This window comes from Podarcis melisellensis (assembly GCF_964234715.1).
Source record: "Podarcis melisellensis genome assembly, chromosome: 3".
NCBI classification, from domain to species: domain Eukaryota; kingdom Metazoa; phylum Chordata; class Lepidosauria; order Squamata; family Lacertidae; genus Podarcis; species Podarcis melisellensis.
Window position 1 is genome coordinate 111,041,600 of NC_138530.1, and position 27,955 is coordinate 111,069,554.

Here is a 27,955-nt window from a genome sequence, read left to right on the forward strand (position 1 = left end):
GCAGTTCCTGCAGCTTCTTCGCGGCAGCCAAGGGAAGGTAATTTCCTTTGTGTTTTTTTTTAACATCTGTGCACTGAATATAAGACGACCCCCAATTTCGAACTAAAAATGAAGCAAAAAAAATATATCTTATACACAGAAAAATACAGTAGTTGGCGACGGCTTAATTGTGCTTTGCAGTGTGGGAAGTTGCATGGCAGAAATGAAACTTGTCTTACGGTCAATACTTTAACAACCCTTTAATCATTATTGTTTTATTTGGCTCACTGGATACATAACTTGGAATTGTATATAGGGTCAGATGCCCCACAGCACGCTCAATTCTATGAAATGCCAGTAGACACTAATAATGGTGAATGGATTCTGGATTCCTCAGGAGCAAACCTGTATTAAGTGATGCACTCAAGAGGGAAGGAAAGAGGTACACTTGTGAGCTTTACTCCTGTGAAAGGATGTTTCAAAACACCTGTTTAAAATCTCTAGTACATCTGACATCTTATATCGGTAGTAGCTGGTAGCAAATATCAGGCTGGGGGGTGTGTGTGTTTGAAACAGAAGACAGCTGCGATTTTTAAAAACACACAGGATTGATCAAATAAGAACATTTTTATTAATAGGGAAGCTGTTTTTCTGCAAGAAGAGACACTGGGCAGAGCAGAAAGCCTAGACAAGCAGTGCATGGAACTTGAGAGTAGCCTTATTTATATAGTAACAGCTACATTAAAAACAACCCATTTCCTTTCAGACAAGGATACTACGCTAAGGTGCAGTTCTGTGTTTTCTCTGCCAAAGCAGGCAAGCCCTGCCTCTGCCCAACCCAGGCCCTATTGAAATCCCTTTACACTAAAGCAGAAATGTGTTCCCAAAAGGAGGATCCATAATTAAGGGTGGAATATACACAGTTCAGGCACCCCATGGGCCTCATCGTGCCACCCTCAAGCTGCGAGACATGGTTTCTAAACCTTCAGAAATCACTGCTGTGCTTACTCCCCCCATTCCATAAGAGCTCCCCAGGATGCACTTGAATCCCCAGGATGCACTTGAAAATGTCACTGACCCCCGAGGAGCTGTTCCGAAATAAATTTTTGATCAGGTGATAATTTCACTAGTAGGACGCCATCACTAAATTTATACATTCAGGAAATTATGTATAGTATACTGCAAAAACACAGTAAGACATAAATCTGCCCACAGCTGCTCAGGAAGGTCCATTGGCTCCCAAGCTTCGGAACATTGTCCTCTTCCTGCTCCAGTCCATGCGAGACAGAGGAATTATTGCTTTTCTTCCTTCTGATCCCCAGAGCTTGAAGAGCTTCCTGAACTCTCAGAACTCTCCCGCTCGGATGCCATCTGAAGAGGGGGGAAAAGCAATGTTAGATCAACAGGGCACTGACTAACAAGAGGATGCAAGAACACGGCTCCCTCTTACTTATTTCTTGCTAGAAAGCTGAGCCCCAAGAAAGAGTGCTGACTGGACCAAAAAAATTAATTCTTTACTTTCGCCAAGTACTCAAATAAATTATGGAAATTTGACATCTTTATCTGCTAGTCCAATCAGCTGAGCTGAGGAGCCTGCAATCTTCTCCCTTCATCACCAGATCTCAAGATGCAAGCATTCAAAACTTGTGCTACATTTTTTTTTTCTTCCGATCACCTCCCATTCCTAAGGTCAGCTACGATCAGCTAGTACTGGCAGTGTCTAGCAATCTCTCTCATGGTTTGACCAAGTGGTTTTGCTTACTTTTCGTTTACCCAGCTGGTCTTTCACTTGCTAAGACCAGGAGCACACATACAACTGGAAATTCCAAACCAGCTGCTCTTGCCCACCCTAATAATAAATAATAATAATAATAATAATAATAATAATAATAATAATACATTTATTGTCAATGTACAACTTGTGTATAATGAAATTAACTGAGCCCCCCCCCCAATACACTCCGGCACTCGGCCCTCCTACCTTTTTATAGGCCATTTCAAAGAGTTTCAGGGATGCTTGCTGTAAGGTGGATGCTGCCTGCCTGATGTTCTCGCCGGTTTCGCTATCTTTACGAGCCAGCAGTTCTCGCATTTTCGCAATTTCTTCTCTCAGTTTGTTGCACTGTAAAGCAATTGCAGAGAAACACATGTCCATAACCCTTTCGGCATTTATCAAAGCGGATCTTGACCTCAATAAAGCCACACAGTCTACAGTAATTAGAAGGTGCCATCAGCTGCCAGGGTGGAAGGTATTTTATGGATACCTTCAGCAAGGGGGAGGCCATGGAAACCAATCCGCCTGCCTTACCCTTAGTTAAAAAATAAAAATAAATCACCTGCCTAATAAGTTTTTGTTCTCCTAGGTCTTGCTGCAGGTGACTAAAGTTTAAAGTCTATTTATTCGATTTCTATCCTACCTTTTCTCCAGGGAGCTCAAGGTTAGGCTGAGAGACACTGAGTGGTGGTCCAGGGTCACCCAGTGAGCTTCATGGCCAAGTGGGGATCTGAACCGTGGTCTCCCCAGTCCTAGCCCAACCCTCTAACCACTACACAAGCTCTCAGACATGCACAGACTGCCATAAGCATCAAGGTCAGCAATCTATCATATTTAAAAATCAGTTATTTGTTCCAGCGAGTTCATGGCTTGTGGGCACAGTGAAAAGGTAAAATGTACTGAAGTTCACAAAATTAATGAAAACGTGTTGATCAGGCTTCCTCAACCTCGGCCCTCCAGATGTTTTTGGCCTACAGCTCCCATGATCCCTAGCTAGTAGGACCAGTGGTCAGGGATGATGGGAATTGTAGTCTCAAAACATCTGGAGGGCAAAGGTTGAGGAAGCCTGGTGTAGATGCTTCCCTCCCCACTGGTCTCCTAGAACCAGAAGTAGAATGATGAGGGCGGAACAGAGACAGGCACATTGGCATAGTCTCAGATTGCTTGGGAAGGACTTGGGAGAGATAGCAGCTTTGGGAAAGGTGGGGAACCTTAAGTCCTCACAACTGCCTCATTGGGGCAAGATCTATTAGGACAAGTTGCTATGCTCACTATAGTCTCCTGAGTCGACCTAGTTTCCCTGAATAGAGTCAAGTTCATGGACACCATGTGATTTATTGCCAATTTGCTCCCGACAGCCTGAAATGTTGTCATGCATGATTACAGCGTAAACCATGAACATTGCTGCATAGCTGCCTCACCTTCACTGGCAAAACAGCAGAAAAATCAGTAGGTGGGAGAAGCAATCCGGGACTTTAGCATCATCACTGGTTTTTAAGAGAACAGAAGAGCATTTGATTCTCAGAGTAGTTCCCTTCCCCCAAGTTGACTTGGCCCCTTCATGGCTTTTCCAGCAACCTTTCTCACACAGGGGATACTACCCCAATATAACAAAAGCTTACAAGATTTTCTCTTTTTAATTTCTTGGGAGAAGTCTGAATTTATTATCTCTGCCAAAGGCTTTCTGGAATTAAAATTAAAGATCATGAATTGTTTTAAAAGCCTTTTCTCATTATCGTAGGCTGCTTAGTTTCTGCGGTGATAAATTAGCACAGCCAGGAAATTGCTGTATGAAGGATTATACAATTTAGAGAGCATTAGTTTTGCACATTCTGACAAAAAGAGGAAGCAAATTCAGTAGATGCCCAGGCAGCGTGTCAAATCCATACACAATTAATTTTAGACTGAGACAAAGGAAAACAATTCGTTTAGCGCAAGGCAGAACACCTACCTCATCAGCAGGTAGCTGATCTTTGAACTCTTCCATTTTGGATTCTGTATCATGGATTATTCCTTCTGCCATGTTTACAGCTTCAACACGTTCCTGTATAAAACAACAACTTTGGTGAAATACCCCATTTGTGCCCCTAACACTGCCATATCAATGAGGATCATGAAGCTGACACAGAATTAGGCATCTAAATAGATTTCACCCAACTGTATCTCTTCGGATGCTCAATCATTCATTGATCTGTAAGCAAAAATTGCTCCAATTCTATCAACTGAAGGATTTTGAAAAGCGAGTGTAGCATCTATTTTAGTTTGAGGACCTAGACATCTGCTCAAAAGTTCTCCGAAGACATAACTGCATTGGGAATCAATATTTCAGTCTAAAGTCACCACTGCAAAGTTACCTTTCTTCGTCTATCTTCTTCTGCATATTTTTCTGCATTTTTCACCATGTTCTCAATATCGTCTTTGCTAAGACCACCAGAAGACTGGATCACAACTACAGAAAAATGAAATGGTATTTACACCTCACATTTGTATAAAAATTGCCAAAACTGACTTTCTGCAATCCGTATCTTCAATTAGTTTGTTCTCTTGCTTTTTCAAGAGCTATAGGCCTCCTATATTATTTGACATTTTCTACTATCTGATGTAGTACTGTCATTTTTAAGAACAAGAGTGCTTATGTAACAGATCTCAAAGCCAGGAGAGACAAGCTTCTCAGTTGTGTTGTGCTCAGTTAGAAAATCTTCCACACATGTTTTCAGAATGATGTGTTGATAATAGCATCACTGCACACACTTGATTGGTTCTGGCCATGAGCAAAGCTTCTAGAAAAGAAATTAAGCTCAGGTGGGAACTGCAAACAATGCCCACGTTTTATAGCTTGACAGAAGTTGCACACTAGTGTCCCCTTTCGTCTATTTTTCCTTCCTTCCCATGCTTAATGATAGTCCTTTACTGTGCCTGACTGCCATAACGATTCCATCTGTTCACATTCCCCCTCCCCTCCAAAGAAACAACTATCTAGCACACTCACTCTGTTGCTCCCGTCCTGTGCCTTTATCTTTTGCAGAAACATGAACAATTCCATTGGCATCAATGTCAAAAGTGACCTCAATCTGGGGGACTCCCCGTGGAGCTGGCGGAATCCCAACCTAAAATCACAAGGTGCATTGTTGATAACCAAGAGGGTACAATTACCAATAAGATTTGTGCTTCCTTATTAATTACGCAATAAATAGTAAGTATTTGAGATCAATTGCTGATTCTACTTGCTATTCAGTGAAACAAACTAACGCTGAAGTAGTACTGTACAATCTAATATTGATCCCTGATCAGATGTCAAACAGATGAACAACTATTTGACTTTTAGAAGACATCTGAAGGCAGCCCTGTTCAGGGAAGTTTTTAATGTTTTATTGTGTTTTTAATATTTTGTTGGGAGTTGCCCAGAGTGGCTGGGGCAACCCAGTTGGAAGGGTGGCATATAAATAACAAGATTATGATGATTTCCACCACTCCTTGTAGTTGGCATCCATCTGCCTCGGAAGACAATGCAAGAGTGCACCTTTGGTAGTAAAGTCAAAACGCTGGAGCGTTACAGCGCCTGCTGTGGCTGTAGAGACTAATACAGGAAAAACATGTTTTATTGCAGGTGGGGTAGATGAAGGCATCTGGTTTTGCTGAAAACCCACTTGCAGGTTAATGCTTATTTGAAGGAGGATTTTCACTCAATGAGCACATGCTTTGCATGCAAAAGGTTCAAGGTTCAATTTCTGGCATCTGTACGCAGGGTTGAAAGACGTCTAAGAGAGTTGCAGCCAGTGTAAACAGTACTTAGCTAGATGAACAAACACAGTTCCCTGTGTTCTTATGCTACTTTTCTATGCTATGACTACACACTTACACCCATTCATAGAAATGTAGAGAAATACCCAATGTCAATCAAACTCCAAGTAGACCTACTTATTTCAATGGGTCTACCCTGGCTATGATTTAGTACAGCAAGTCTTGTACAGAAAATCTGCACATGACAATGGCAAAATTAACGCTACAGTTCATTTTTTCCAAGTATTGTTAAAAGGAGGTGCTAATAACTTAGCTAGGCTGAAAAAATAATGAACTCCTCTAACATGTTCTGGGGTTGTTGTTTTTTTGCTGCAGAAAAGGTTTGTCCTGTGCAGCAATGTCTTTCAACCCTAGTGGGCAGAATGAAACTACTTCCTATAATTTTCATACCATCACGGCAGATGAAAACAAACTTACCAAAGTAAATTGGCCAAGCAGCTTATTGTCACCAGCCATTTCTCTCTCACCCTGATGCACTTTGATCTCCACCTGAGTCTGTCCATCAGCAGCTGTAGAGAACACCTGTCAAAATGAAACACATTTGGTATCAGCAGGGTTACACAGCAGCGTTGTGTAATTAAAAATAGCAGCTGAGGGGAAAGCAAGAAGAATAGAAGGTAGCCAAACCAATAAGAGACAATGTACCGTATTTTTCGTCCCATAGGACGCACCTACTTTTTTTTTTTTTGGGGGGGGGAGAAATAAAGGGGAAAAAATTCCCTTTATCCCCCCCCAAACCAGGTCAGGGAACAGTGGGATGGTGGTGCTGCGCCTCCCCGCTGTCCCCGAGCTTGTGCGGCTGAGCTTGTGCTGCAGGCTACTGTCCGCAGCATGGGGAGCCCTGCAGGAACTCCCACAGGGCTCCCCACGGTGCAGATGTCTGCCCGGCGCCAGGGTCGCTCTGCTTCAGGGCGCCCCACGTGCCCCCGGTGTACAAGGCTTGCCGACACCTGCCGTGCGTGTCTGGGGGGATCTCCCCCCGAGTGCGCAAGGCTTGCCGAAACCAGCACGAAGCATGGGGCGTCCTCCGGAGGGCACCCCGTGCTCCGCGCTGCAGGCTCCCGCCTGCAAGCCTTGCGCGTCTGGTGGAACTCCCCCCGGGCGTGCAAGGCTTGCGGATAGCTTCCTGGAGCCTGGAGAGCGAGAGGAGTCGGTGTGCACCGACGCCTCTCGCTCTCCAGGCTTCAGCGAAAGCCTGCATTCACCCCATAGGACGCACACACATTTCCCTTTCATTTTTGGAGGGGAAAAAGTGCGTCCTATAGAGCGAAAAATACGGTAATTTCTTCCAAATAAATAATAATAATAATAATAATTTATTATTTGTACCCCGCCCATCTGGCTGGGCTTCCCCAGCCACTCTGGGCGGCTTCCAACAAAACAGTAAAAATACATCAAAATGTCACACATTAAAAACTTCCCTGAACAGGGCTGCCTTAAGATGTCTTCTGAATGTCAGGTAATTGTTTATCTCTTTGACATCTGGTGGGAGGGCGTTCCACAGGGCGGGCGCCACTACCAAGAACGCCCTCTGCCTGGTTCCCTGTAGCTTTGCTTCTCGCAGTGAGGGAACCGCCAGAAGGCCCTCGGCACTGGACCTCAGCGCCCGGGCAGAATGATGGGGTTGGAGACGCTCCTTCACGTATACTGGGCCGATAGTACAACTATCACAGCCTCTAACTTCTTAGCTACTGGAAAGTATAATATGTACTAGCAAATGACTGAAGTTCTGGGGGAAAGTATCTTATGCCTTAGAGTTGTAAGACAAAGCAGTGCTCCCAATGGATCTCCTACTTCCCCCACCCTTCCCAGCAACCTGTCTACATAGCTATTGTTAGGTTCTTTGGGATAGCTCAGTTGTTAGAGCCGGAGACAATTAATCTCAAGGTTGTGGCCGTGAGCCCCACACTGGGCAAAAGGTTCCTGCATTTCAGGGGGTTGGACTTGATGGTCCCTACCAACTCTACAATTCTATGATTCTTACATGACTGGGCAGCATACAACAGTTACACCCTTAAGAATCATAGCCATTGCCATAGTGGAGGAACAGGCTTACGAAAATCTTCATTTTTTTCTATACTGTCTAAACCTTTGAGCACAAACAGCAAGAGAATGATGACCTCCAAAAGACCAAGAGGGATAGGAAGGAATGCTTTAGGGGCAGGGACATAGCATAAACCATAGAAGGGTACAAAAAATACACAGTAATAATAATAATAATAATAATAATAATAATAATAATAATAATAATAATAATAATATTTTATTTATACCCCGCCGTCCCCAGCCAAGGCCGGGCTCAGAGCGGCTTACAAGCAATAATAAAAACAAGATGAATGATTACAACTTAAAAACAAAAATAAAATACAACATTAAAATAATGGAACATTAAAATATTAAAATGTAGCCTCATCGCAGGAGGAGAAGGAAAAGAAAGAGAGGGAGGGAATCAAATTGGCTCCAAGCCAAAGGCCAGGCGGAACAACTCTGTCTTACAGGCCCTGCGGAAAGAAATCAGATCCTGCAGGGCCCTGGTCTCATGAGACAGAGCGTTCCACCAGGCCGGAGCGAGAGTTGAAAAGGCCCTGGCTCTGGTGGAAGCCAATCTAACTTCCTTAGGGCCCGGGACCACTAGGGTGTTGTTATTTATGGACCTTGAGGCTCTCCATGGGGCATACCGGGAGAGGCGGTCCCGTAGGTACGAGGGTCCTAGGCCGTGAAGGGCTTTAAAGGTCAAAACCAGCACCTTAAATCTGACCATGTACTCCACCGGGAGCCAGTGCAGCTTGAAAAGCACTGGGTGAATATGCTCCCATGGCAGAGACCCCCAGTACCATTTCACATCAAGCAATACGCAGAACACTGTCTCCCATACACACGCACACTCTCCTACCTGGCTCTTCTTGGTTGGAATAGTCGTGTTCCTGTTGATGAGCTTAGTGAAAACTCCTCCTAGCGTCTCAATACCAAGGGAAAGAGGAGTCACATCCAGCAGCAGCACATCAGTGACATCACCAGCCAGCACGCCTCCCTGGATGGCAGCACCAATAGCAACAGCTTCATCGGGATTAACTGCTTTGCTAGGAGCCCGGCCAAACAAGTCCTGGACAGTCTGCTGTACCTGAATGGATACATAAGACATGCAAGCCTGTTAAGTTTTTTTTGGGGGGGGGCAGGGGTTTAGAAATGGCAAAAAATCCCACTGAATCTGCAGGTTACTCTACAGTAGACACACTCTCAGTTTCCCTCTAATTCTAGGAACAACATGCAGCCGACTCTGAATAAGAAACAGAAGCTTTGAGATTTATATACAGTGGTACCTCGGGTTACATATGCTTCAGGTTACATACGCTTCAGGTTACAGACTCTGCTAACTCAGAAATAGCGCTTCAGGTTAAGAACTTTGCTTCAGGATGAGAACAGAAATCGGGCTCCGGTGGTGCGGCAGCAGCAGCAGAAGGCCCCATTAGCTAAAGTGGTGCTTCAGGTTAAGAACAGTTTCAGGTTAAGAACGGACCTCCGGAACGAATTAAGTACTTAACCCGAGGTACCACTGTATATATGAAAACTTCTCTGAGGTTATTGACAAAGAATAGTATAGAGATTTATTCAAGTTAAGTTCGGACCTCCGGAACAAATTAAGTACTTAACCCGAGGCACCACTGTACATCATTGCACATATCTGCAGAAAACCACCACCATTAACTTACAGGAGACAAATACAGCCTTCTCATATGCCAAGAGAAATAAAATTATAAAAAGCTTGCCTTCTGGACCCACAGCATTCTTTTATATAACGATCAGCCCTATTCAGTTATTCCCCCCCCCCCCCCAGATGATGGACTTGCCCCAGCCTCCCGGCCATCCTCCGTAAGTTGGAGGGCTAGCGTCTCTAGTAGGCAACCTACAAGAACAGAGCAGGCTCCCCACTGCACACAGTCTCTAACATGTGAAGGATGAACTGGGAATATGATAGGAGAGGCAGGCTGAGTGCATTTATTCACATTCTATGTGACAGAACACAAGACTTGGATAGGGCCAAGTGCTGTGCCTTCACATGACAGATATGTAATAATAATAATTTTTATTTATACCCTGCCCTCCCCAGCTAAGGCTGGGCTCAGGGCAGTTAACAAGCAATAATAAAAACAAGTTGAATGAATACAGCTTAAAAACAAGATTAAAATACAACATTAAAATACTGAAACATTAAAATGCAGCCTTGTCACAGGAGGAGAAAGGAAAAAGAAAGAGGGGGAGGGAATCAAATTGGCTCCAAGCCAAAGGCCAGGCGGAACAACTCTGTCTTACAGGCCCTGCGGAAAGAAATCAGATCCTGCAGGGCCCTGGTCTCATGAGAGAGAGCGTTCCACCAGGCCAGAGCCATCACTGAAAAGGCCCTGGCTCTGGTTGAAGCCAATCTAACTTCCTTATGGCCCAGGACCACTAGGGTGTTGCTATTTATGGACCTTAAGGTCCTCCGTGGGGCATACCGGGAGAGGCGGTCCTGTAGGTACGAGGGTCATAGGCCATGAAGGGCTTTAAAGGTCAAAACCAGCACCTTAAATCTGACCCTGTACTCCACCGGGAGCCAGTGCAGCTGGAAAAGCACTGGGTGAATATGCTCCCATGGCAGATACCCTGTGAGGAGCCTCGCTGCAGCATTCTGCACCCGCTGGAGTTTCTGGGTCAGTTTCAAGGGCAGCCCCGCATAGAGCGAATTACAGTAGTCAGGCTTTTGTCCACAAACAAAAGGCACAGCAGCAAACCAACAGAATAATCTGAAAACAGGAGGCTTGAAAGACAGAGGACACTGTTCTTCTCCTGACCCTTCAGTGCCTCAGCGAGGGCTTTCCGGAGCCTTCAACCATCATGCATAAGCCTCTGGGCACACATTGCCTCATTTATAACTTAAGAGAGATACGCTGGTGAGCTGGGAAGGAAGCCCAAAAGCAAAGACCTCAAAAAACAAAAACACAAGCAACTCCCCCTGCAAAACAGACTTTAAATTCAAGCTACCAAGGTTTTAGCCACAGTTAAACTTTAACAGGCAAAGTCACGAGGGGCATAGGCAACAGAAAGGTAATGTTAATTTCATGCCAACACAATCTGCTGAGTTGCTACTCACTCCAGTCACTTTTGCTGTCTTAAGAGTTAAGCAAGGTCCAAAGGGCACAACTGATGATATGGGGGTCCAAGTATATTAAGTCACAGGAAATCTATTATACCTTAGGCATCCTGGTCATGCCACCCACTAATATAACTTCACCAATGTCGCTCTTGCTGACTTCAGCGTCCTGCATGGCTTTCTGGCAAGGTGCTATTGTCCTTCTGATCAGATCGGCCACAATCCCCTCAAACTGAGAACGAGTCAGCTTCATATTCAAATGCTTTGGTCCTGAAGCATCCATTGTAAGATATGGCAAGTTAATGTCTGTCTGCAATGCAAAGATAGATCAGCCATCAGAGATAAATAAAAAACAAACAGCACCCTTTCTGACTCTTTCCTCAAATCTGTAAAGGTAACCAAATTGTTGTTCGTATTTATTCCGTTCAGACGAAAAATCAAGGACTTCTTTCATAACATATTTTTAACACACCAACTCAAAATGTACAGCAATTGTTTAGTTAAAACAAATCCTCCTTGGTTGTTATAAAAGATCTCTGGCCAAAAAGCAATGCTTGACTACAAAGCTTGAATAAAAAATGTACTTGTCACGCAGTTAAGATCACTAGAACAAGCTACAGCTCACTACATGAGCTACAGTTATAGGCTATGGCACTTTCTGGCCAGAAAGAAAAGCTATTTCCCCCCCCTCAGTAATAACTAATTCCCTCAGAGCGCCGAAAAAGGCAAACCCACCAGTCACCAACATTTGGGGCTTCTCCAGTCATTGTATTGTACATGATTAGTAGTTTACACATCTGACTAGGCTCTAGGAATTTTCCCCAAAGCAACACTAGAGTATTATCACATTTATCTAGGACTGCAGTACTCCCACTACTGGGGAATATGCCCCACCCCTTGGTAGTGCTTTCGCTTGGAGTGAAATAATTCATTTATTCACCTGGACTGAAGAAGAGAGTTCACACTTTGCTTTTTCTGCAGCTTCCCTCACCCTCTGCAGAGCCATGTTATCTTTAGTTAGATCAACACCTGTCTGGAAAAGAACAAACAACATGCTCATAGTATTTTATTGTGACATAGCACAGCATTACAAAACCCACATTCTCTTACACGTTCAATATTTTAAGTGGCTCTTCAAAATTACGTGCTTTATAGCACTGACAGTACTAATTGCACATGTTACCACATAAACAGCACAGTACAGTTGTACCCTGGATGTCGAACGAATACGTTCCAGAAGCTCATTCGACTTCAAAAAGCCCGGAAACCAAAGGGCAGCTTCTGATTGGCTGGAGGATGGTCCTGCAGTCAATCGGAAGTCCCGTCGGATGTTTGGGTTCCTAAGAGCGTTCGCAAACCAGAAAACTCACTTCCGGGTTTGCGGCGTTCAGGAGCCAAAGGTACGAGAGTACTACCAACAACTATGTAACACACCACAGATTTACCTGACTTGAGCCAATTTACTAATTTTCATTGTGTTAATGGATCTTTAAACAGCGAGGCTGGGAATCCTCTTTCCTTCATTCTTTTTAATGAACATTAGAACTACCGTATTTTTCGCTCTATTACACGCATCTGACCATAACACGCATGTAGTTTTTAGAGGAGGAAAACAAGAAAAAAATATTCTGAACGAAACAGTGGGTGCATGATTTTTATGGTTCATGCTGTGGCCACAGACATGTGATCTGATGGTGAGTTTGGGGTAGCCCAATGCAAAAATCCTGAGGATCCATGTGGATCCTTGCTTTGTAACCACGTTTAAAGTGGGGAGGGAAGGAAAAGCACTCAAGGGAGAAGGAGTTTTTCGGTGAGCTGAGCGGGAGGAGGGAGGGAAAGAGCACTGTTGCTTTAAAGGTATACTTAAGGTACTTGCCCTGTGCCTGGGGTTTTTTCCATTTAACAGTTTGCAGCCTTTTCCTTCCACTCCTTGTTTTGAGGCAGAATAGATTTGAGCAAGTGAGGAGGACTTGGATTGCAGGGGATTCACCATTAGCTGTGTAAAAGTGCTCCTCCTTGCAGCCTGAGTGATAAGCAGCCACCAGCAGCAATAGAATGGAGCACAAAAAAGTGGTAGGGGCACTAGGACCCAGACAATGCTCGAATCTATCCTGCCTGAAAAAAAGCTGCTCCCTCCCAGCGGATCTGAGACTCGGGGATTTGCGAAGTTTTCCCCTCTCCCTCATCCCCAGCCTTTTTTCTTTAACTGGTTTTCACTGCGTGGCTCAGAGCTCGAGGTTGGTTTTATTTTGCTGCTGGTTGCTTAAATTTTATCTTTCCTGCTGTCCCTCTGCAGCCTCATTGCTCTGTTTAGAGAGCTCACGGACCTTTGCTAGCGTCTGTCCCTCCTCCCGTGTAAGCGGCTGCTGCCCGCTTTGCTGCCATGGCTCTTCTTCCCTCCCTCTTCCCCGGCTCCAGGTCGCTTTAAAGCAAGCAAAGCGAGAGCCTCGTAGAGTGTGTAAGCAGCTCCCGCTTTGCTTGACTGACGGCAGCCATGGCTCCGATCCGTGCATTCGCTCCTTAACACGCACAGGCATTTCCCCTTACTTTCTAGGAGCAAAAAACTGCGTGTTATGGTCCGAAAAGTACGGTAATTTGTCTCCAGCTACTAATACTAGACTCCAGCTACTAATACTAGACTCCAGCTACTAATACTAGACTCCAGCTACTAATACTAGACTCCAGCTACTAATACTAGACTAGCTACATCTTGGTACACAAGACTAGACTAGCTACATCTTGGTACACAAGTGCCCTCTCTGTTGCCAAGCGATCATTTCCAGTACCAGTTATGTTCTGCTTCTCAGGTACGCATCATTCCTGCCCGAGATACGTTTAAGGGAGAAAAGGTAAACCTTCCACTGCCACAAAATGCATGCCAAACGGCACTGGATGCTAACTAAATCTGGCAGTGCTGAATTGCCTATTAATGTCAACATTATATAATCCACTCATTAAAACATCCAGCAAGCACCAAAGCCTTTTCTACATAGCACCATCAATTTACTTCAATGAATTTGGATTGGCTGTTCACTAAACTTTATCTGACACGACTAACAAAACGAGACTGACAGTTAACCAAATTTTAGTTGCGTCCGTAAAGGCACTGCACTGAAACTGTGTGCTCTGGGAGAGGCTTTTTCTTCTACATCCACTCCAGCCTCAAGGATGGAAAGTATAGCTGCCATCATATGGCATAGAGATCCATGGCTCATGACCATGCAGGCAACATGTAAAATGTGTGCTGGCCTTCAGAGTGTTAGGTAAAGGTAAAGGTACGACTCTGGGGTTGAGGCTCTCATCTCACTTTACTGGCCAAGGAAGCCGGCGTACAGCTTCTGGGTCATGTGGCCAGCATGACTAAGCCGCTTCTGGCGAACCAGAGCAGCGCATGGAAATGCAGTTTACCTTCCCACTAGAGTGTTACCTATTTATCTACTTGCACTTTGACATGCTTTCGAACTGCTAGGTTGGCAGGAGCAGGGACTGAGCAATGGGAGCTCACCCCATTGCGGGGATTCGAACCGCCAACCTTCTGATTGGCAAGCCCTAAACCACAGAGCTACCCACGTCCCTCCACAGTGCCACTGAGTTAAAATGTACTAAACACACACATCACATGCCTTCCCCCTGCTTATGTTCAAGAGGTGAAGACGTGTTTAAAAGCGAACTACAAGGGGATTACAATAAGGCCAGTGGCAAAGGAGCAGAGAGTGCACAGCTTTATTGTCTTGGAAACCAGCATGGCTCTTCTAATAAAGTTAGATCCATGCAGGTCTCCCTTTTTTAAGGTTAAATGAACACTTGAAAGAGCTCTCTGCTGGTTCCTTCATCTCCAGACCATGAAATACAAGCAACTTACCTCTCTTTTGAAGTCTTTCACAATATGCTGCAACAAGGCCTGGTCAAAATCTTCACCGCCCAAGAAAGTGTCACCATTGGTGGACTTGACCTCAAAGACTCCCTTCTGAATTTCCAAGACAGAAATATCGAATGTGCCACCACCCAAGTCATAGACTGCAATACTAAAGGGGGCGGGAGAGACAAATGCATTATCACCTTCAGTCCTGGGGGACCATCAGTTTCCTCTTTTTAATCAACGGCTAACATGTTAAAGGCGTGAGGCTGTTGCAAGTTGCATCATTTCATTACTTGGAATCTTAAGATTTCAGAGGCTGTCCAATTTTTGCAGCACCATCTATTTAATTTTAATCCGACAAGCAACTTGTTGAAACAGAAGCAGCTGCTTATGAAGGCAGGTATCAGAAATTAATGGGTTTATTTCCTTCTTGGCATGAAGGTCACTGTACTCTGCGTAGTTGCATGGAAGAGAGAATGCCACCAATTTCAGAGGTTGCCCTGCATCTCTGCTTACAGGAATATAATATTTTGCTATACTGAGCACAGAGGACTACATATGAAAGTATGCTCGAAAGTCAGTTCCATTGTTTGCCCAAAAACTGGAGGAAGCTGCCCGGAAGCTGGCAATTCATTTATCTGACCTAAGAAACATGAAAGCAATGGAGCTCAAATTTTCAGAAGACAGGAAGCAGGGTTTTATATACTTACACTTTGTCTTCAGACTTATCCAAGCCATAAGCTAGTGCTGCAGCTGTTGGCTCATTTATCACCCTCAAAACATTCAATCCCGCAATCTGCCCGGCATCTTTAGTAGCCTTGGAAGAAAATAATGGCATGTTAAAACATTGCTCGATTACAAAAAAGGCCTATTTTTCCTCTGAAAAAAAAACTTTTGAGAGAACTCTTGTAAAGCAACTATAATGGGGAAGTGCTATAATTCAGTGGCTACAGCATCTCCTTTGCATGCAGGTTCCATATCCAGCCCCAAGCTTCACTTATTAGGACTGAGACTAAGACTGCCCCTTTTCTGAAATCCTAGAGGCTGCTGCCAGTCAGTGTAGACAATAGTTAGCTAGATGGCCCAATGGTCTGATTCAGTATAAAGCAGCTTCCTAGGTTCTTAATGGAGTCACATGCATTTTGGACTTCAGGCATTAACATATCCATGGAGAAATATATATGGAAAAGTATTCATGTATACTACTGCAGCAGAAGACAAGATATTGGAAACAGCCACACAGATGAAGCAAATTCAGATTTCAGCAACCTTACCTGCCTCTGAGAATCATTGAAATAAGCAGGGACCGTGATGACAGCATTTTTTGCCGGATGCCCCAGGTAATTTTCTAGTAAATAAAAAGCATAATTTAAAATAGGTTCATATATAGACATGTCAAAGCAGAGGTTCCAATCTGGATGGCTTCCAGCTAATGAAATGATTTAGACTCTATGAAAGATTGGGAGTGGGTTTGCTTTTTAAACTATTTGTATTTTGACCTTCCTCCAATGAGTTCAGGGTGGCATACAAGAAACAGTCCCATTTCCTCCTCACAACCACCCTCAGGGTAGGTTACACAGAGTTTCTGACCGCGCTCCTAATATCTGGATTAAATTTGAATCCGGGTCCCTTTGGTTACAATCTGACACACTAGCAAATCACCTACAGTAGCTCTGTTAAGTAGAGATAAAACATGGAATATTTTCCTCATCAGGATGTTGTTGATGCTTAATGTTTTACTATGTTTTATATACAGTGGTACCTTGGGTTAAGAACTTAATTTGTTCTGCAGGTCTGTTCTTAACCTTTAGCTAATGGGGCCTCCTGCCGCTGCTGCGTGATTTCTGTTCTCACTCTGAAGCAAAGTTCTTAACCCGAGGTACTATTTCTGGGTTAACAGTCTGTAACCTGAAGCGTCTGTAAACCGAGGTACCACTGTATGCTGTAAGCCACCCAAAGTGGCTGGGGAAGACTATGCATGACTGCCAAGTACAGGTTTATGAAATGCATACTATTTCCCCCCCCCCTTGTGCATACTCATTGCCTTTCTCCTCTTTCTATTATAATCCTGGATTATCTATTATAATCCTGGTCTTGACTGGATTCTCTACCACCAAAGGGAGATAGCTCCTTCCATGCTGCTCACAGTGCTTAAGTCAAGCAAAATGCTTCAAATTAACAGAAAGTAAGAGGGCAAGATGAGCTAGTACTGGACCAGTGTACACTTTGGAAATTTAGCTGGGAAACCCACTACAATCTGGTAAATAATCCATGGGTCATGGGCAGCTCATTGGTGTGGGGATGCTGAGCCCCTCTACTTCCCACACTCCCAGCTCAGATGCTTTACAGTACAAACCTGCTGTCTCCTTCATCTTCATCAATATGAAGGCACCAATCTGGCTGGGGGAGTACAGCTTTCCATGAGCTTCTACCCAGGCATCACCATTAGAAGCACGGACAATTTTAAAAGGAACGTTTTTGCTGGAAGTACAAGTATTTTTAAAAGGTTACAGAGCCTGCGTCAACAAATCAATCATGCATCATCACCATCACTCCACCGGCATTGTTCTTTAATGAAGCAACAAAGCATTACCTCTTTAACCACCTCCTCATTTTCACTTTCCAATAGTTGCCTGTACATTTTGGAGAGAAGTTTATTGTTGCTCTCTAGTATCTCCACTTGAAATCTAGATTTATTATCTCCCATGCCTAATCTCTTATGTTCACTCCATAATGCATTAATTTGATGCAGGTGGAACCAGTCCTTAATTTTCTCTTTCAGTTCTTCCAACGGTCTTAATTTCCACCCTTCTTCTGATTTAGTTAGGAGGTCCTCGTACGTCCACCTTTTTCCTGTCATGTTTAATTTCTTTATTTTGATAATATCCACGGGTGAAAGCCACCAGGGGGTGCTTTGTTCAATCGATTTTTTCTTCTTCTTCCAAACCTCTAAAAGGGAACCTCTGACTATATGATTATAGAAGTCTCTATGGACTTTATCCTTCTCCTGCCAAAGGTAGGCATGCCACCCGAATCTTAGATCGAACCCTTCAAGATCTAGTAAATCTGTATCTTTCAAAGTGGCCCAATCTTTTATCCAAAGTAGGCATGCCGCCTCATAATACAACCTTAAATTCGGTACTCCAAAACCACCTCTCTCCCTGGAGTCCATCAGGTATTTAAGTTTCACCCTGGGTTTTTTCTCTTGCCAAATATATTTGGTCAGGGTCCTTTGCCAAGTCTTAAAACAGGCCGTACCTTTTATGACTGGTAAGTTCTGAAATAAGAATAACAACCTCGGGAGAATGCACATCTTGATCGATGCCATTCTCCCGGTCCATGATAGGTTAAGTCTACGCCAGGTATCCATGTCTTTCTTAATTTCTTTCCACAACTTATTGTAATTGTCCTCTATCAAATTTATGTTCTTTGGGGATAACCAAATTCCCAGATATTTCACTTTGTTTACTACTTTAATGTCCACCTTTTGTTCCAACTGTCGTTTCTCCTGTTCTGTCAGATTCTTTGTTAATATTTTAGTTTTTTTCCTATTTAACTTAAATCCGGACAGTTTGCCGAACTCTTCCAAAAGTTCTACCGCTCTGCTCGTACTCTCAGCTGGATTTTCTAGAAATAGGACCAAATCGTCGGCATAAGCCTTTAATTTATATTCTTTCTCTCCAATTCTTAAGCCCCTGATGTTCGAGGTCGCTCTTATTTTATTTGCTACTGTTTCTAACACCATGATGAACAGCAAGGGTGACAAAGGGCAGCCCTGTCTTGTGCCTTTCATAATTGAGAAGCGATTAGTCAAATTATTATTTATAATCAGCCTAGCTTGTTGTTCTGTATATATCGCCTTTATACCCTTCAGATAAGGACCCTCTATTCCCACCTTTTCGAGGTTTTGTAACAGGAATTCCCAAGAGACGCTATCAAATGCTTTTTCCGCATCTATGAATATAAGAGCCGCCGGTATGTCTGGCCTTGCCTCTAAATATTCAATAACATCTAAAGCATATCGGACGTTGTCCCTTAACTGCCTCCCCGGGAGGAATCCCACTTGATCTCTATGTATATATCTATTTAGAAGCTTTTTAAGCCTGCTTGCCATGATATCTGCGAAGATTAAATGGAATAAAGACTTAGGATACGAGATAGGATATAACAAATGGCAAACTCTCTGGAAGAAAGGCATGAGATTCACCGCATGCGCGGCTCTACGTGAGAACCTAGATAAGATGATGTACCGTTGGTACCTGACTCCGGCAAAAATAGGGAGGATGTACAGAACAGCAGATAATACTTGCTGGAGGTGTAAAGATAGAGTAGGGACTTTCCTCCATATTTGGTGGACCTGTGAGGAGGTGAAGGGTTTCTGGGGACAAATCTACGAAGAACTAAAAAAAATTTTGAAGTATAACTTCCCCAAGAGACCCGAAGCTTTCCTCTTAGGAATGATTGGGGAGGAAATAAAAAAGACGGACCAGACGTTTTTTCAATACGCCACTGCTGCTGCGAGGATTTTAATAGCAAAAAAATGGAAATCCTCTGAAGCGCCCACAATGGGAGAGTGGCAGGTGAAACTCTTTCAATACCTGGAATTGCCGAGACTTACACAATATATCAGGCGGGATAACTCCGTTAAAAAGAAAGAGGATTGGACTAAATTTGTAAGATATCTTGAGAATAATCTTGGAATTAGCAATTTAACAGTAGACGATGCTTAACTCCTATGACATGTAAAGATAAAATATAAATAACTGCAGAAGAACTATGTAGAATATTTAATCCAAAGCTGAGGTAAATGGAAGTCAATTGTTTGGTAAAGGTATGAATGGAAATTTTTCTTTTTTCTATTATGTTTATTGGTATGTAATTTTATTATTCTTTTTTTTCTCTTGTTTATTGTTCTTTTCTTTATTCTTTTCTCTTATTGTTCGTTTTTTTTTTTGTATTTTGTTAGATAATCTTTTTCTCTTTGTATGTGGCATTTTGTATGTTTGTAATAAAACTTAAAAAAAAATAAATGAAGCAACAAAGCAGGCAAAAGGACAACTTTAAAAGAACAAATGTTGCATTTCTATAAAACCATCTCTAGACTATTATACGACAGAGACCCTCTAGTCCAAAGTCCAATCTTGGTCTGGAAAATTGGCCAGTGAAGGCCACTTTCTTTCATTTGTTTTATTCCGATCATCCACAACTACATTTAGAGCTTACAAAGCTCCACAAGTGCAAATATGTTTAGGTTTGCAGCACAGTTTTCATTAATAGAAAAGATAGCTTCCTTACATATCCTTCTGCACTTCCGAATCATCATAACGCCGCCCAATTAGTCGTTTTGTTGCATAGAATGTATTGGGAGGATTCGTGACGGCCTGTCTTTTAGCTGGCATGCCAACCAATCTCTCACCATCGCTTGTAAATGCTACAACAGAAGGGGTCGTCCTGGCACCTTCTGCGTTTTCCAGCACCTATGCAAGATAAAAGAATATGCAACAGTGACTGTAGTTGAAGCAGCAGAAACTGGGTTTTTCTATTTATTGTCAGGAAGGGTTGGTTTCTATTTAAGACTATAAGCTCCTTTGTGGAGGAGGTTCCTCAAAAAATGGGGTGTACATTTTAAGATACAATGAAGTGGATAAACAATTATTTCTAACTCACCTTCGCTTGCTTCCCTTCCATGACTGCTACACAAGAGTTGGTCGTGCCGAGATCAATGCCAATGACAGCACCTTTGATTGCTTCTGATCTGAAAAGATAAATTTAAATGTATTTTAAGCAAGGAAATGTCTACCTTCCATTGTACCACAAAAGCAGCAAGCCTACTACTGTTCTTCCAGCCGTATCATAGTGGCTGCATTATAAGCAGTACAACAAAAAGATCAAGGACATACTTTATTTTGTCCCTAATCTATGCGAAGCACGCACTTCAGAATATTTAACAAACACACATATTTAACTACATTTTAACTGATTCCAGCTTTTCAAAGGCAAAGTTATGGTTTTGGCCCTCACTACTCAGAAAAACAGAAGAGCTTTACAATGGGGGCTTCACACTAGATCCTATGACCCTTTCAACTACTGCTGTTTCACATAGCAGTATGCTCGGAGACAACTGGTAAGGCAATTGTCCTCCCTCATCACTAGCCAGAGAAAATTCAGGATTGACCCAGGTTGCTTACAGCAGTGCTCTGCACCCTAACAGCACAAGGCTATCACCTACCGTGAATTATAGAGGGAAGATACACTTCAAAGATGTACATAGAAATTCTGACTTTAAACCTCTCTGGGACAATACTGCCTGAAGAGCTTTTAGAACCAAGGTAGACGAACCATAGAGGTTGGGTCTATCAATTGCCATTAACCTGACAGCTAAATGGAGCCTCAATGTTCAAATGCTGCATGATGACACCTCTTTGTTTTTATAAATCCCTTCTTAAAGCCAACCTTTGCACTGAAGCTTTTGGCATAATCTCCTACTTTCCTTGCCCTGGAATAATTACACTATTAGTTTCCTGTTCATTTCTCCCTTGAAATCCCTTGGTGCTGGGATCCATCCTCCTGCGTTTTGTAGATGGTGATATATTTAAGAAAGAATTATGGAAGACACTAAGATTTAAGTTTTTTCTCCAACCAGAATCCATGCCCAAGCAAACTGCTAATTTTTCATGTCAGTATTATCAGATTTCAGAAAATGGATGATCTACACAAATTGAATTTCTCAGATTTTTATTTTTTCTTGAGAGCGAGACTGAATTTCCCAACAATTACCTTTTTTTTACCAAAAAGAAACAGTACGAATGTTAATACTTGTTTGGCATACGTGCCCCCAACGTATGAGCCAGTCTCACCAGAAATTTCCAGTTCTGTCACCCGCCATTTCTTTTTAGTTATTGTCTTTCTTCTCTCTACGTTTGGAGAAAGAGCTCTTAAGAAATGTTTGGTCTTCACACCACCCATGGGTTCTTGATAGGACTATAGCTTTTCCAAAAGCAAAAGCTCTGAATGCCTACAATCTGAGGAACGAATTGCCATCTTTGTGATGCTCCTTTTAATAGTGAAGTAAAAATTTGCTTTTGCAATTTTTTTTGCACTTTCGGTTCACATTGCCATTTCAACAAGACAAATAATGCTAGCTTGTTCAGCTATGTTACTTACGCATATTGCCTGCTTGTTACAGATCTGAGGATATCTTGACTTACGCCATTCCAGAAAACCTATAAAACAAATGATGCTAATGAGATGTATTCATAAACAGCTACTATATATCAATGAAAATAAACCACCCTCTGCCACCACTCTTACTGCTCTTAAAACTCAAAAACTTGTCTTCCCATGAGAAAACTGTACCAGTTAAAAGCTTGATGATGGCTTCAGCTTGGCAAACTTCTGTAGTTTTTATTGCCCTACCTGCTACATCCAGTTTACATTCTGATCCTATGCGTGTTAACTAAGAAGTCCCACTGAGCTAGATGGAACTTACTCCTAAGTAAGCCCACACAAAAATTCAGCCTCATGAGCTATATCAAAGCAAGTTTCTTTCCAGGGCAATTCCTTACTAAGATGTAATCTCAAGCATACTGCTTTTCAGTTCCCAAGCATCTCCCACCTTACCAATTACTACTTCAACAGAAGCCAGTTTGGTCATGATATATGCAGGTCCAAATCATTCTAATCCACCAAGGTTAATTTTGCTGCTCCCCACGTCCTGAAAAAACTTGATTTTTAACATACCCTTTCGGATTCTTATCTACCTTGCTAAATAATCGCTGCACCTAGTAACTAAAGCATGGGTAGGCAAACTAAGGCCTGGGGGCCGGATCTGGCCCAATCGCCTTCTAAATCCGACCTGTGGACAGTCTGGGAATCAGCGTGTTTTTACATGAGTAGAATGTGTGCTTTTATTTAAAATGCATCTCTGGGTGATTTGTGGGGCATAGGAATTGGTTCATATTTCCCCCCCAAAATATATAGTTCAGCCTCCGACAAGGTCTGAGGGACAGTGGACCAGCCCCCTGCTGAAAAACAAGTTTGCTGACCCCTGAACTAAAGGGCAGAAAGCTCAGAAAAAAGGGGGCAGCTGTGCTACTCCCTTTAAAATAAAAAAAGTTCCAAAATCCAGCCTTGCAGCAATACTTTTTATTAGGCCAACCAAAATAATCAGGAAACGGTACAGAACCGTTACATAAATTATTCGGCGCGTTACATAAATTATTTAATGGAGATGCTCCCCGCCCCCCCACCGGCTTTAACACACGTGCTCTCCTCACTGGATGCCTGAACCCCTCAGGCCCTCGAGCCAGGCAAGGATCTGACACCCAGCGGCAAAAGAAAGCTCATTTTCTTTACCCCCGGACCCTCCCCTCACACGAGCAAAAAAAAAAAAATTTAAAAAGCCGGTCAGATTTCACGAAGCACGTGTCTGCCTTGACACACGTGTCCTGCGCGACACACGTGAGCCGCGGAAAGGTCGTGGGAACTAGCGGGTTTCGAGGCAGCGCGTTTCCGAGCTCCAACCCCACCCCGCCTGAAGGGCACGGAAGGGGGCCCTTCTTTTCTGAGGGGGCTCCCGACGCCCTTGCCCTCCCCTCTTCGCTCGTCCGTCCGTCGCGCCTTCTCCTTCTCCGCCCAGGGCGCCTCACCTGAGCAGGCCCTGCGGCGGCCCCTCCGCGGCGCAGAACCAGCAAGCGGGCGGCAGTCAACATGGCGGCGGCGGCGGCGGCGGCGGCGGAGGCCTGAGGAGAAGCGGAGAGAGCTGCGCGCGGCCGCTGCGGGTGCTTTCTCGAAGCCTCTGGCCCACGTGAGGGAGGCGAGGGGGCGTGGTCCAAGCCCTCGCTCGCGCGCACGCGTCCTACGAGGGAGGGGGTCCTCCGCCTTCCCGCGGCCGTCTTTGCAAAGCGCCGGGGTTGAAACGCCCCGTGTCAGGAAAACATGCACACACACATACCCCGGTACCGCTTTTAAAGGCACCAGTTTCTTTTTGTAAGAGGTTTTTTTGTTTTTTTGCTTTTAATTATCCCTCAAGGAACGCATCGAGAAAAGTGCCGCATCAGGCATTTTCCTAAGACAGCTTTGTGAATGGGCCCTTGCGGGGCGGTAGCCGCCGCGCAACGCCTCAAGGTCAAAGAGTGCTTGATTGACGCACGACGCGAAGGAAGGCGGGACCGGAAGCCGGCTTTTTCGCAGGCGCAGGGGAAAGAGGGCGGGGGGAGTTTGCTCGGGGGTTTCTAGGCGTGCGTGCGCAGTTCGCAAGCGCCTGACGAAACGGGCTGCAATGCTGCGTGCGCGGCTTGACGCAATGGGATGTACTAAACGTGCAGAGTCAGGACTGGTTTGCCAGATTTCGCCTCCGCGAGGTCGAGAGCAGAGGAAGTGATGAAATTCTTCTCAGGGTGGCCATGGCTTATTAAAATTTGCATCCCCCAAAAGTCCCTTTTAAACGTTTTACGTATAAGCTAAACAAGCTATAGCTTAGGACCCCACTCTCTTGCCTCCCCCAAATACTTATTTTTTATTATAAATTTTATTTAAATGTTATTAACATATAAAACAGATACATTTACACAATACACATACACAACGCACTACCTTATTTTCATAACATAAAACATACTGTGATAGGAATTTTGAGGTCTTGTAAAGGTAAAGGGGCCCCTGACCATTAGGTCCAGTCATGACCGACTCTGGGGTTGCGGCGCTCATCTCGCTTTATTGGCCGAGGGAGCTGGCGTACAGCTTCTGGGTCATGTAGCCAGCATGACTAAGCCGCTTATGGCGAACCAGAGCAGCGCATGGAAACGCCGTTTACCTTCCCACCGGAGCAGTACCTATTTATCTTCTTGCATGTGCTTTCGAACTGCTAGGTTGTGTTACGGAAGGGGGGGGGCATGTCTTCTTCACCTTCTTCTTCGCTACAATATATCAATTTATTTCCAATTGTCAATGTCAAAAGGGACTAAAATCTATAAAATTCATAGAAAATCAGCGTGCCAGTTTGCTCAATTACCCTAGGACTCCATCACATTTCCCCTGTCCAGCAAAATCCCTCAAGCAAGGTGTCAAGACCCTAATCCTTTCAAATTGCTCTGATCAGCCTTTCCTCCAGACAATGTCAGGTGGCAGACTATGCATATTTGGGACTATTGTTTTCTCAACCCCAGGAAGTGTTTATCTGTGCATATCTCCAGCTCTGCATATTCCCCCCTCCCTCCTCCTTATGTTAATCCGGTGTAGCTCTGCATATTCCCCCCTCCCTCCTCCATATGTTAATCTGTGTAACCCAACCTCCCTTTAATATATTCATGATGTAATCTGTGTAACCAAACCTCTCTTTAATGTATTCATGACGTGTTTTGCACTGTATTCTGGGACATGGAGGGAGTTTCAAAAACTCATGTCACCCCTTTCTCACTGTTCAATCTCGCCTTGAACCTGTTGCGCAATAAACTTGGATCTTCTGCAGCTTGCTCCTGTCTCCGGCTGAGCTCTTTTTCCTCCGCAGGGACCCACGGACTTAGTCCGATGAGCTGGGTGGCAGAGCAGCCTCGCACCCAGATTTTTGCCGTAACAGTTGGCAGGAGCTGGGACCGACCAACGGGAGCTGACCTTGTCACGGGGATTCGAACCGCCGACCTTCTGATCGGCAAGTCCTAGGCTCTGTGGTTTAACCCACAGCGCCACCCGCATCCCTTTGAGGTCTTAGATATATGTTAAATGTTCATAAGTGTACCAACCAAGCACGTACATAGATCAGCACAGGAAGACCGACCTGAAACCATTTTGATTCCCAAACTGGCCAAATGTTTTCTCTGCAAGGTCAAGGAAAATGGAGAAGCCTCCCCACTGTCTTTTCCTTCACAAATCCTGTCTTAAGGGTATGTCTGTGTTTGAATAGGGTGTGAGCCTGTGACCTGGTCCAGGAACTAAGTATTTATCATTACAGAAGACTGGCCGGGCTACCCAGGCAATCCAAGTAACCTGTCAGACAGGAGAAAAACGACATTCAAATTTCTGTTTTAGACCGCCTTTTCTGTGATGTAGGTATGATGTATCTGGCCTTAGGTTACAGGGTGGCAATTTCAAAAGCCTTTATAAGGCCATGTGCACCATTGTTCTGGGTTCCTCCTCCTTTCCTGTGGGTGAGAGGAGCACCCTGTGGCAACAGATCAATAAAGATCAAGCTTACTAGCTGCTTTGCTTCTCAATATTCTCTGGTTGGCCTCTGTTATTTTCTCCTACCAATAGGGAACTTTTGTAAGGACTCTATATGGGCTCTTTGATACACCATAAGGGAAAAGGGCAATTTTTGTTTATAACACTGCATTACTCTATATAATACCTACCTATACTGTACATATCAGCATACCTACACACCTACCCCACATGGACACCCGCCAAGTGACTTGACCTCCAGCCGTTCTTATTACGCTACTTTATTTTTCCAACTAGCTTAAACACATTTCATTATTTCTTTAATCTCTTCTTCCATCTTGACTTTACTCTACTTTCTCTCTAATCATTTTCTGGATTCACTCAATATCTGTCAGAAATTCTACTTTTTCCACATAAATTTTGATGTATTCCTTAAAGATAGCCCACTCCTTATTCACTTTTTGTACCATATCTCCTCTTATCCTCCCTGTTAGTTCGGCAATATGGAAGTATTCCATCATTTTAGATAACCAGTCTGTTTTAGTTGGGATGCTGCTGCTTTTCCAATTTTTGGCAATCAATAACCTTGCCGTCGTAGTTGCATACATAAATATTGGTCTGACTGTTCTTTTTATTTCCTCTGACATGGTACCTAGGAGAAAGGATTCTGGTTTTATTTCAAATGAAAATCTAAACATCTTTTTCAGTTCGTTATAGATATTTTCCCGGAATCCCTCTATCTCTTTGCACTCCCATCACATACGTAGAAAGGTTCCTGCCTTGTTAATTGTATTTCACTATTAATATACGTCTTCTTAATTTTTTTTTTCAGATCAACAATTACTTTATAAAATACATATTTTGTTATGTGCAAATGGCTTTAGATACCTATTGTTTAGTCGTGTCCGACTCTTCGTGACCCCATGGACCAGAGTACGCCAGGCACTCCTGTCTTCAGATACCTATTAGGTCCATAAATTATCATATAGCATATATTCAACAACAACAAATAAACAGTGACAATTCGTTGTTGACAAAGGACAGCTGGACATATAAAGGGCCCCATTACCTTCAATAGCTTAGGGCCTCATCAAACCTAAAGCTAGCCCTAGACCAAACCCAATTGTATGATCAGTGCAGAATAGCTGTGTAATGAAATTTTTAAGGTCTTATATATAATAAATGTTCATAAATGTACCAAGCAAACACGTACATAAATATATAAACCATATGTCTGAAGCAGCACAGGAAGACAGTCCTGAAACCATTCTGACTCCCATTCTCTCTCTCTCTCTCTCTCTCTCTCTCTCTCTCTCTCTCTCTCTGTGCCCAGGTCCTCTCCAAGAGCATCTGCCGTAGACACCAGAAGTTCAGTTCAGCACCACTAAGCCTGGCCAGCTTGTGGACCCCATGACACCACAATAGCCGCTTTACAGATAATAATAATAATTTATTATTTATACCCCGCCTATCTGGCTGGGCTTCCCCAGCCACTCTGGGCGGCTTCAACAAAATATTAAAAGACCGTAATACATCAAACATTAAATGCTTCCCTGAACAGGGCTGCCTTCAGATGTCTTCTAAAAGTCAGATAGTTGTTTATTTCCTTGACATCTGCTGGGAGGGCGTTCCACAGGGCGGGCGCCACTACCGAGAAGGCCCTCTGCCTGGTTCCCTGTAACCTCACTTCTCGCAGTAAGGGAATCACCAGAAGGCCCTCGAAGCTGGACCTCAGTGTCCAGGCTGAACGATGGGGGTGGAGATGCTCCTTCAGGTATACAGGGTAAAGGCCGTTTGGGGCTTTAAAGGTCAGCACCAACACTTTGAATTGTGACTAGTGTCGTGGAAGTCTCTAGTTAGCCCTTCTGGCTACTTACACAGGAGGGCTGCATCCACACGTGGGGCTTATTGTGTTAGTTTTGCTTCTTATAGGGGTGTGTGGAGTGTTATGGAAGGGGCAGTACATCTGGTAGGTGACAGGTTGTGCTCCTTCTGGGGCAGTTTGGTTCCCCATCCTGCACTCAGCTCAGTGGCGTAGCATGGGTTGTCAGCACCCGGGGCAAGGCAAGTAATTTGCACCCCCTAACCCGTGGATTTGCGCCCCCTAACCCTAACCCCCAGATGTTGCGCCCGGTGCGGCCGGGCCCCCCTGCACCCCCCACGGTACGCCACTGACTCAGCTCTCACCTGTGGCTCCTGGAAGCATGAGGCAGCAGCCACACCCCAGAAACAGATTTGAGTAAACCAGGTGAGGGTC

The 27,955-nt window shown here is 44.0% G+C and overlaps 1 protein-coding gene across 1 annotated transcript; it reads right to left on the reverse strand.

Annotated features, from left to right (window-relative positions):
- Positions 1–587: 587 nt before the first annotated feature.
- HSPA9 (heat shock protein family A (Hsp70) member 9) lies at positions 588–23,355 on the reverse strand. Its single transcript, XM_081906241.1, has 17 exons — positions 23,190–23,355; positions 21,706–21,764; positions 20,209–20,296; positions 19,837–20,018; positions 16,898–17,022; positions 15,816–15,889; positions 15,252–15,358; positions 14,545–14,707; positions 11,623–11,715; positions 10,783–10,992; positions 8,448–8,675; positions 5,972–6,076; positions 4,743–4,860; positions 4,108–4,202; positions 3,705–3,797; positions 1,961–2,101; positions 588–1,350 (listed from the first exon to the last, which is right to left on the reverse strand). Exons 1-17 carry the CDS (start codon positions 23,250–23,252, stop codon positions 1,273–1,275), a joined length of 2,022 nt encoding a protein of 673 aa, XP_081762367.1. The 5' UTR covers positions 23,253–23,355; the 3' UTR covers positions 588–1,272.
- Between the last annotated feature and the right edge of the window lie 4,600 nt (positions 23,356–27,955).